Source organism: Arachis stenosperma, chromosome 7 (assembly GCF_014773155.1).
Source record: "Arachis stenosperma cultivar V10309 chromosome 7, arast.V10309.gnm1.PFL2, whole genome shotgun sequence".
In the NCBI taxonomy this organism is placed as follows: Eukaryota; Viridiplantae; Streptophyta; class Magnoliopsida; order Fabales; family Fabaceae; genus Arachis; species Arachis stenosperma.
In genome coordinates this window covers 20,469,200-20,480,983 of record NC_080383.1, presented here as the reverse complement: position 1 = coordinate 20,480,983, position 11,784 = coordinate 20,469,200, and the positions used below count along the sequence as shown (strand labels likewise).

The 11,784-nt window shown below is 28.1% G+C and overlaps 1 protein-coding gene across 1 annotated transcript; it reads right to left on the bottom strand.

Annotated features, from left to right (window-relative positions):
- Nucleotides 1-215: 215 nt before the first annotated feature.
- LOC130940860 (probable beta-D-xylosidase 2) lies at nucleotides 216-11,051 on the bottom strand. The gene is made up of 7 exons (XM_057869130.1): nucleotides 10,594-11,051; nucleotides 6,146-6,424; nucleotides 5,032-5,201; nucleotides 4,838-4,935; nucleotides 3,836-4,186; nucleotides 1,883-2,296; nucleotides 216-1,139 (listed from the first exon to the last, which is right to left on the bottom strand). The coding sequence occupies exons 1-7, from the start codon at nucleotides 10,999-11,001 to the stop codon at nucleotides 532-534; spliced, it is 2,328 nt and encodes a 775-aa protein (XP_057725113.1). The 5' UTR covers nucleotides 11,002-11,051; the 3' UTR covers nucleotides 216-531.
- Between the last annotated feature and the right edge of the window lie 733 nt (nucleotides 11,052-11,784).

Here is an 11,784-nt window from a genome sequence, read left to right as displayed (position 1 = left end):
TTTTAAAAAGCGACACAAATATCTAATAATAAATATGTATTTTTTAAAAAATATTTTAGAGATTAAATTTTGATACAATTTTTTGCAAACAAAATTAAAAAAATAAGATATTTTTATTTTTAGAATTTAGTAAGTTTTCGTTGATTATATTTTTTTATTTTATTTTTTAAGGTATTATTGGTTGTTTCATAGATATGTAAAGCCAATTCTTACTATCAATCTTGCAATAATGATGAAATAAACTATAAGTGATTACAATCAGCATACAACTAATAAGAACACAAATCAGACCACATGAAGTGGTCAACATATATGGCAAATAAATTTGGGAGTAGAGAACAATACATTTGCTTGATCCCTTCTCCAAAAATTGCAATAAACCCTAATACTTTATTCCCCAATGCTTAATGAATCAATCTAAAGTAGTATCCAATTCCAATCCCTTAGCTAGCTTCTTCTTATCCATAACATATGAGCAAATTGATGGTTATAATACACTTACATGAAGATTATGGAAAAAATTCTTGTTTCTTAGGACTTGATAATCCCAAGTGTTTCTGCTTGTACGGACAATGAATGTTTAACATCACCAATGTGAAGATTATGCACCCCCATTGGAATTCTCCTTGTCCCAGACCTATCAACCACACTCAAAAGCTTGCAAACATGAATATTAATCTTGACTCGCTGCTGCGACTTAGCAGGAACACGGACCTTCTCAAACGCCACCAACTGCTTGTGCGGCGCCCAGTGGCCGTTACCGGCCGGGGGCGCCGAGAACACTAAGAGCGTGTGAGTGCCATCTTTGGAGCCAACATTCTTGACATCAATGTGGAGGCTAACTGAGAGCTTGCCGCATCGTGCATGTGTCACTCTAATTGCTTTGTTAGAGATGTTTGTGGTGTTTCCATGGCGGTGGCCATGAACGGGAACTGAGACCGTCTTTGGCGCGCTAGCGAGAGTGTGAAGAAAGTGAGAGTAGGATAATCCGTAACCGAAAGGGTACACAACTGGACCGTTGTAAAATCGATATGTTCTTCCAGGGTACCCTTTGTTTGGTCTTGGACGCATTGCCATATCTGTCATTGCTAAGCTCTTAAGGTACTCTTCTGGATACCATGTCATTGGAAGCTTGCCTCCTGAACAAATATAAGGACACACCCTTAATTAATATTAATTAAGGATACTCTATGTATTTACAAATTCAACAACGCATATGTTATTTAACTCTATATAGATACATATATTATTTAATTTATTTTAAATATATTTTTTATATTTATGATTAATTTTTAGTATATATTTAGTAGTAGTAGTAGTTAACAAATAAATAAAATTTTGTACATATACGTGCAGTTTAACTTATTTTTAGTATGTATTTTATATTTTAATATGTAGTTTATATTGATAGTTAGTTTTGATATATAAAGTTGATAAATAAATAAAAATAATGATAGGGAATTTGATTCACATCGAAAAAGAAATCCATTTTGGGGAAGATGCTCTGATATATTTTGATCATGACAATTTACTTCTTAAATATTCAAATATTATATATAAAGAAGAAAAATTATATATTTACATTTAAATAAGTATTTAATTTTTATATACCAAATTTAGTATGGTTGATTAAAATATAATCTCCACAAACTTTTTTTTTAAACTCTTGAATGAATAAATTTAATAAGTATTTTAGTTGCATTTGAATGTACAATTGTTGTTATCTTCTTTATGCATAGGTAATAGGGAGACTTTAGCATGAATAATCATATCATCATATTCAACATAAGTATAAGAAACTCAGTATCCATGGGAAATTAGAGTATTGCATAAAGGAATGAAAACAAAAGAAATTTTAATTTTTTTTTTTTTTTTTACATACCTGGGTTGGCAGCACCAAACAAGATATCTGCAATGGCTGCACCACCAGCTTGGCCCGGATACCCAGCCCACAAGATGCCCGCAATTTTCGGATCATTCTTTGCAAAAGTGACATCAACAGGCCCACCAGACATCAAGACCAAAATTGTTGGGCCTCTTGAAGCTGCTGCAACCTTTGAGACAAGCTCTTGTTGATGCCCAGGAAGAAGTAGGCCAGCTCGGTCAACAGTTTCAGCCTCAATAGACTGGTCAAGGCCCATTACTAGAACCGTTGCATCTGCTTGACGGGCAGCGTTTAGTGCTGACCCAAACTGCTTGTCATTGGAACATGCAACATTTGTACAACCAGGCTCATGAATAGTCTTTGCGTATCTTCCTATTCCTTGCAAGGGACTTGTGTACTCACAACCAATACCTAATAACATGGTAAGCAAACGGTTGGACGCTATTTGGAAGAAAGACAGACTAGGTAATGTTTGGAAGAAAAATAAAAATTGAGAAGTTGAGATTAAGAGATTGAGATTGAGATTGAGATTGAGATTGAGAGATAGAGATTGAAATAAATTTTGGTATTGTATTTGGTGGAAAATATAAGATAGAGATTGAAATAAAATAAAGCTCTAATTTAATTTGCACAAAGAGTAAAATTAGAATTCATTAATTAAAATGAGGTATTTTAGATATAAAATGTAATTAAAATTTTAGTCTCTATTTTCACAAATTTCAGTCTCCTGTGTCTCTATTTTTTGAAAGTACTGAAATTTTGGAGACAAAAACTAAAATTTTAGTACCAGTATCTGCACCAACAAAACATGATATTAAGTTTCAGTCTTTCAGTCTCCGTCTCAGTACCTCAAAACAAACGCTACCAAAGAGATTAAGATTGAGAGACAAAGACTGAAGGATAGAGATTGAACTAAATTTTAGTATTGTGTTTAGTGTAGAGTGAGAGATAGAAATTGAAATAAGAATAAAACTCTAATTTAATTTGTACAGAAAATAAAATTAAAATTAATTAATTAAAATTAAGATATTTTAAATATAAAATATTAATTTTAGTTTTAGTTTTTATTTCCAAAAATTTTAATTTTTATGTCTTCATTTTGTAGAGATATTAAAATACTGAAATTTTAATGACAAAAATTAAAATTTTAATACTTAAATCAACAAACATAATATTAAATTTTAATATTTTTATCCTTATTCTAATACCTCAAAACAAACATTAATTTATAATCCGGTAAAATGAGAGCATGTTTAGTTTGCATTTCGATGTGTGCAGAAATAGAAACGGACATACAAACTGGTTTTGTTTTAGAGATACTAGCAGGACCAATTTTTTTTTTTTTTTAATACGCATGAAATTTCAACATTTTGTATTTTTTTTATTTTGAGATTTTGAAAATTGGATTAGTCATTGAACATGTGAAACTAGATATTCAAAGATTTAGATATTTAATCGGAATTATACTGCATATTCATATATAAAATATGCTTTTTTGGAAAATGTTTTTTTTAACATATTTTCACAGGAAAAATATATTGATTGAACTAGTTTATTGATTTTTTTTATCGTTCATTAACACCAATTTTTTTTTACACGAACAAAACTAATTTATCTAATTCAATTTTCAGAACATTTGTTTTTATTTTATCTTTTACATTCTTTTATATATTATCTAAAGTTAATCTTAGGGTAAAAAATGATGGATGGACTTTCCTTTTGTCATGTATAATACACACAGCCATTCACATACACCATATTAGAAGTTATTTTTTCACTGCTTGGAATTCGAGCTTAGCGTGACTCTCTAAAAGCTAAACATATTTGCCATTGGCACACATACCTCAACTTAAAATATCAACAAAGAAAAGAAAAGGATATACTCAAATAAGTTGTTAAAAAATTGTGTTAGACGTTTTCATTTCTTAAAGGAATAGGAGATGGGCTTACCAGCATAGTTACCAATCATGGTAACAGTGACATTAGAGTTGGGTCCAATGACAGCAACAGTTTGATGACGCCTTGGAGAGAGGGGCAAGGAGGGACCACGGTTCTTAAGTAGCACAATCCCTTGTCTCGCTGCTTCAACTGCAAGCTCTTTGTGAGCTGCTGTGCACACATCTCTCGGACCCAACTTCCCATATGGCTGCGCTGATGCCTCCCCATCGAACATTCCTAGCCTCATCTGTACTGTTATTGTGTTCGCCAATGCGCCGTTAACGTCACCTTCCGTTACTAACCCTTTTTCCAATGCGTTCTTTGTGTGTACTGCTAGAAATGGCCCACAATCTAGATCCAAACCTGCAACATTATCAAAACAAAACAACCTTATTATCTATCTCACTTTGTATACGCATCCATTATTATTTGTTACACGATAACGACGAAATGCCTTGAACCTGCCACTCAACGATTTTTCTATTTACTTAGCTTACCTGTGCATGCCACTTTTTGGTTGTATTGTAGTCATTTCTTATTGTCCGAGAAAATAATTTTGTATGAAAATAATACTACGAATTACTAGATAGTTTAGTTAAAATTTAGAGTAAATATAAATAGGTGTTTAATTTTTTTATCTCAAAAATAAATAAGTTATCGACTAATTAAAAATATAAAAATGCCTATTATTTTTAAAATGTAAAATATTTAAATTCATTTAAAAGACTGATTTGTCTTTATATATTTTGAACTAAAAAATTTAAATATCTTATATTTTAAATGATCAAGAACGTTTTTATATTTTTAATTAATAAAAAATTTATATATTTTTTAATTAAAAAAATTAAGAACTTATTATTTTTTTTTCAAATAATATATTATTTTTATAAAGAGACTTTTATTTAACCAAATATATTATCTTTATATAAAGATGTTTTTAATAAAAATAAAATATATAGCTAGTTTTTACTTTGAGGAGTTTAATCCATGAAAATTTAATTGAATTTGACTAACCTGCCTTGATGGCATCTGCAGCAGCTTCCTCTGGTGTTGACGTATAATGCTGATTGGTATAAAACACCCCAACAGAGTCACAATCTGATACAATGTACCTAACCATAACGAAGCAAAACACAATTCACCTCTAATAACTTTGCAATAATTCAAATTAGAGCCTCTATCAAGCATTGATTTTGATGCTAGCTTACCCATTTAGACGCCATTGGCCACGAACTCTTCCTTTCAAGAGGTTGGGATCAGCACAAGTAGGAACACCATTCACCTGATTGTATGAACACATAACACTTGCCACTTTGCCTTCCTTCACACACATCCTGAATGGCACATCGAATGTGTCCTCTATATCCTGCTTGCTAACCTGCGCATTATCACCCACATTTTAATTCTAACAACATATAACCAATGAAGGTTGAAATTATATTTTATGACTTAATTTAGTCCTTGAAAATTTAAAATTTACCCCCAAAATAATCTCACAATACTATATCTATGTGGTCCTATAGTTATCCTTGTTCTGATAATTAAGGGCACTGCAAATTTGTGTACTGGCAAATCAAGCTTACTACACAAATCGATGTGACTAGAGTTGATTTTGACACAAAGGCAAGTTGAATAATAACTGATTTCGTTACGTCGCATAATTGCCTACCAAGTAATCATCATGAAACTCATAATGAATAAAGGATTAGATCGTAAGTTAGCTGGAAAAAAAAAAGAGACAATATTGTTAGATGTCCAATCATTTGAGTCATTTCCTATCTGTAAAGCAGAACTACAAATGAGAAAAAAAGGTGGAAAATTGCTGTAAATATTCTAATGACAAGAAAAGTGATTAAAAATAAGTTTTAAGTTATATTAATGAAGTAAAAATATAAATTTTTTTTTTTTGCAGATTCAATAATATTGTGCATTTATGTTACTAAAATTAAAATATTAAGCCTGATATCGTACACATACATATGTTCTTTTAGGTTAGTTTTTGTACACTCTTTATAAGTATGCGTAGTTTGTAAATAATAAATAATATTTTATTTGCATGGGAGATTGAGAATAGTTTAATGATTAAGAAAAATGTTAAGTAAATACAAAAAATTAATTCCAAATATTTGTAAATATATATACGTGTGTTATTTCACATATTCTCTACAAAAATTTTGTATTTAATATATATTTTATATAAAGTTTATTATTTTATTTTGGCAGTGGTCCAGACGAGAAGGAAGCATGATATGAAGATCCCGAAAATTCCTAAATGGCAATAATGATTTGCACTTATAGCATTAAATAAGAAAGGATATGTACCTGTGCGTTAAAGTGAAAGCGATCAATGCCGTTCCAATTATCCAAGTCATAAGCCGTGAAGTGTTTGCAAGAAGCAGCAACCTTCAACCGGTTACCGTTTGTTCCCTGTAGCCCACGGACATAGCTGGCGGCATATGTACCGGCTAGAATAGGGTCCTCACCGGGAGTCTCCTGTCCGCGGCCCCACCTAGGGTCCCTGAATATGTTGACGTTTGGGCTCCAATATGTGAGGCCCGCCATGCCCCCGTTGTACATTGCTCTTGCTTCGTCTGAGACCACCTGTGCACATCATTGCCAATGCCACACGTTACTACTATAAGAACAAAGTGTAGAAACTTAAGTGGCGTTGAGTGAAGATAATAGTCAAGCATATTTGTTGAATTATTTAATAATTTTTTATTATTAACTGCATTTGAACTTTTACCCAAAGAAATACTTCTTGTTTTTAATTAATTGTTCAGTTTATGTTCAGGTTTTGTTGCGTATTTTTTAAAAAAATATTATTTGAACACTAAATTTAATTATTATATATTTAATTTATTTTTAATGTATATTTTATATTTTAAAATATATTTTATACTAATAAATAATATTAGTGATGGAAGCAAAACTTGAAGAGAAAATTAGGAGAGGAGGAAATTTTTTACAAAAAAATTACATAATATTTATATTAAAATAAAATTTAAAAATATAAATATTTTTAGAATATGTTACAAATATGGCAATAAATAAATAATTTTACTGATAAAAGATTATAAATATAACTATTGTTGAAGTTAATATTAGTTTTTTTCCATGAAAATGACATTTTTTATTTTTCATTATTACAGTTATAAAAAAATTAAAATATATAAACTGAAAAATATTTAAAAAAATTATTGTTAGAATAATAAATATTATTGAATGTTTAAATATTTTTTATCTAAAATGAATTTCAATAAAAATATTTATAAAGAATAAAATAATATTAAATTAAATATATAAGAAAAAAATTACCACGAGTAACAAGTTTTAAAGTTTTAGTGTTCTGGTTCCACAAAACAATAATCACTAGATTAGAAAAGAGGTTAATTTCATTCATTGGCAAAGCAGACAAAAAAATTAAGAAAAATTTTGTGTTTTGTTTATTTAGTTCATATTTGAGAATAATTTGGTGTCAAAATTATTTTTTAAAATGTATTTTATTGTGTGTGTGTGTGTATATATATATATATATATATATATATATATATATATATATATATTCTATTTTTTATTATATAACAGAAATATGTGAGTATTTTAACATCTAAATTATTTTTAAAAATTCTTTTATTATGTATAATTTAAAAAATAAAATATTTTTTTATTTATCAAGTTGATTAAATTTAAATTTATTATTACCATATTTTATAAAAAAAATATGAATTATTAGCTATTTTGTAAATGTCTAAATAATATTTTATTGTTTTAAGAGTGTTATTTTAAAAATAAAGTGTAGCAAGATGTGGATAAACCCTTAAACTCTAGTCACAAAAAAAAAATCCTTAAACTCTATAATTTTAAATCAGTCTCTTCAATCCTCCATTTGATAAAGAATGAAAGCACTTTGAACTTTGAAGAGATGCATAATCGCCTACTATATAAGTATATATAATGAGAAAAGAACAAAGATTATTCGAACTCAGATACTCATGTAGTTGAATTAAAAAAATGACTAATCAATTGGATAAACAATACCATATGTAACATCACTATTAATTGTATTATAAAATATATGGAGGGCCATGCTCTCATTGTCGAAATAAAGCTCGACCCCTGCATCTAATATGACTGTTTTCGAAAATGAATAAAATACTCTTTTAATTTTTGGATTAAATCTTAGACTTTTTTAACTTTAAAATGTCTTATTTTTATTATAAAAATATTTTAAATGAATTTAATATTATTCGATTATTAAATATGGGTGAAATAGTTGACATCTTTAATAGTATATAGTTAAACAAATATTCTAATATATTTATCGTCATTCCGCCTATATATATTAGCCTAATTCTCAATTTACTCATTCAACAAGTAAATTCTAATATATACCTTTAATTTGATGTAAACATTATTAGTTTTTCTTATCTATAAAATAACAACATTAAAATAATCACATATTAATAGAAGAGATCCATTAATTAATAATATTGTTAGTACACATATACTAAAAATAAAATCTTTTAAATATTAAAAAAAATTAAAATTTGACCAAAAAATATTACGAATTAAGACAATTTTCTGTTTATTCAACAACCAGCTAAACTAAGAAAACATTGCAAGATTGAATGTAAAATTGTTATGATAAAAAGGAAAATATTTTTTAAAAAAAATATTAATTGATTAGAAAAAAAGTTAGTTTCTAATATTTTTTAGTTGTCATCAAAATCGTACTAATTACTTAATTATTATAAAATTTCTCAAAATTGATTAAATTGTTAGTGGCTTGATGATATGTGCGGTTGATTATGAAAGCCCGCGAGGGAACATGGCAGGGACAATAGCATGCAAGTTGAGAAGTGAACCAATCACACACAGGGAGCTGAGGCTTTTAAAATATAGCCAAAAAATGAAAAAAAAATTAAATACCATCCTATTAATTGTTGATAGAAATGCATTAATAATCTACCGTAGCTTACAAGAATCATGCCCTATAAACTAGTCATTATTTTCTTTTCTTAAATCTTGTACATTCATTTTAAGAATTTTGGCAATGAATATTCTAAAGGTGCACATGAAAGAACTAAAGGCGAAAATTTATGCAGCAAAGTTAAAAAAAAAAAAGTTTTCAATGCTTTAAAAGCTTTGGAAGTTTAAAATTTTTTCTTCTAGTAATTTGAACGAATGCCAATGTTACCAAAACCCTAATTTCAATTTGAAAATTATAAGATTCTCTGTTTTAACAGTAATGTAAGTCATTTCCAATTCTGAAATTTCACCTACACACAATTATGTAAACGACTTTTACTTTATTTCTTTTTAAATAATTACACAAGACAACTACGTAAAAACAAAAGAGATATAATAAATATTATATACACTTTTTTCATAATTATTCTGTATAGTTGTTTAATATCGTATTATTGAAACACAATATTTAATTTTCTGGACAGTGTAAGGAAGCACCCTTATAAAGGCAGCGCCTTAAAAGTTAAAATAAAGAAAGAGAGTACCACTTCATTGGATTATATATTCTGAAAAGCTTTAATTTCTTCCATAGGGTTATGCGTGCACTCTATATTTTAGTAGCATTAATTTGCCCCACAATCTTGTTGAGCATAAAAGTCAAGGAAATAACAACAAATTATTAAAACCAAATGACACAATTATAAAACCTTTTTAAGAGTTGTAAGAGTTATATTTAGTAAATCAAAAATAAAATATTTTTTAATAAGCATAAGTTACAAAAAATTTCATTCTTAAAATTAGTTTTAATATTTAAAATTGTTTTAATAGATATAAATGTAATAAAATATAAGAGTAAATGTAGATATTCATTCATATATAAAGTTTTATTAAGGACGGTTTGACAAAGCTTTAGCTTATTAAAATATATATATATATATTTTAAATTATAACAGTTATGTTTGTAAATCAAAATAAAAGTAATTTTAAGAATTATGTTTGATAAAATTTCTTTTAATATTTTATCATTTAACATGACTTTAATATACATAAAAATAAGAGTAAGAATAAATATAGATATTTGTTAATTTATAATTATATTAGATTTTTGAAAAAACAAATTAACTTTGAAAAGCATTTTCATAAGTTACTTTCAAAAGTTTTCTTAACTCTTCAAACCTAAAAGTATAAACAAACACATGGTCCTTTATACATGTTAAACATAATTTTATTCACATTGTGACTTTATATTGCATAATAATTGAATAGCTATGATTGATCTAGTGATAAAAGGATAGTAGGCAATTTAAATGATTGTCTATAAGTTTAAACTTAAACATTGATATCATATCTTTAAAAAATTTACACCCTAATTTAGCATTTAAAATTACTTTACACTCTGAATCAAACTTCTATAATTTTCTATTTACTTAGAGGACCAAGTTACAGTGCAATTTATAACAATAATGAAGAATGACAAGATGATGCTTTGTGTGAATTCATTATTGGCAAAGTTATCTCACTAAATACATAATCACTTGTAATTTCTAAGTTATTTTAGAACTCTGATTGAATGAATCAAAGTCAATATGGTTTCAATATTTGTAAGTGGGTGATGTAATAATATTAAATCGGATAAATTTTAATTCTATATACATTAGAATTAAGATCAAACAAGTCTAATTTAATTTCAAAAGTTATTTAGGTAAAAAAATGTCTCATATTTATAAACTTGTAATGACTCCAATATAATTTCTTTTTTTTTTTTCTAAATTAAATGTTAAGCAAGAAAGTAAACTGACCCGTCCAATTTCTTCCCATAATGATGCATTGAAAGATGCAGCAGTGGTAATGACTTGAGGGAAGCTAGTGGCAGCAGGGAATGGGCCACCGAACTTTGTTCCGGGGCCCACATTGGAGATGCCGTGAAGCGCCTCCGACCACCACTCATACCCTTTGATCCCCAGCCTTGGAACTGCAGCAGCATTGTTCACTAACAGAGTCACCTTCTCTTGCAGTGTTAGCCTCCCAATTAGGTCCTTCACCCTCACCCTTATTGGCAGGGAAACTTTGCAAAATGGCAAGTTTTTTGTGGCAGTGTCCTTTGGGTCGCAGGCGAACGGGTCGCGCGCTTCGCCAAGACGACCCAATAGGACGAGGACGAGGAGAAAGAAGACGCGGACGGTGGAGGGTGAGAAAATGGAGGCCATTTGAGAAGATAAAGAGAGGGAAAAAATGGATGATAATGTGTGAGAATGTAATAGGCTTTGGTGGTTTTTAGCAGTTATGGAATGGAGGGAAGGAAATATATAGGGAAAGTTGACAGAGTGTTTTTTTCCCAAGTATTATACATAAATAAGTCTAATATATCCATTTCATTACTCAGTAAAAATGAGTATTTAAATGAATACATCAAAATCAGTCATTAAAATCAGTTATTAGAATAAAATATATATTAAAATATAAATACATATTAAAAATGAATTAAAACATACATATATTTATGTACAAATATATTATTAATTGATTTTAGTATACCAATAATATTTTTATTTTCAAGTGAAGCATATAGCATAGGAGTAATTTTTGGTGAAAGAGAAAAAACTAAATGTAAAATGGTTATATTTTACAACAATAATCAACATTAAAATAGAAAATCACATTTTTCTTTTTAAATGCCTATGTGAGGCTATTTAAAATTTCAGTCATTCTAACTTTATAAAATTTAACAATTATAATGTAAGTATTTCTTTAAATAATGTGTGAATTTACATGTAATGTAATCCAATAAATGCTACTATTGGTTTTTGTTGACATGTAATAGACAGAGCTATCCAATTAATTAGTTGGCCGTTTGATGATTGGATTTTTGTTAAGAAATGATGTTTACATGCATTAACTATTGTGCATTTTTTTTGTTATTTTTTATTAATTATTTTTAATATCAAAGTAGAAAATGTACAAAAAAGATATATACAAAAGTGGTACAAATA

Bases quoted from the DNA above. Each gene is read 5' to 3' on its own strand.
- LOC130940860 (XM_057869130.1), bottom strand. From the start codon at position 11,001: ATGGCCTCCATTTTCTCACCCTCCACCGTCCGCGTCTTCTTTCTCCTC. The intron at 4,187-4,837 runs GTTAGTCAAATT...ATAATGTTGCAG, and splicing joins TGCAGATGCCATCAAGGCAG to GTTTGGATCTAGATTGTGGG. The intron at 2,297-3,835 runs GTAAGCCCATCT...CCATGTTATTAG, and splicing joins CATGATTGGTAACTATGCTG to GTATTGGTTGTGAGTACACA.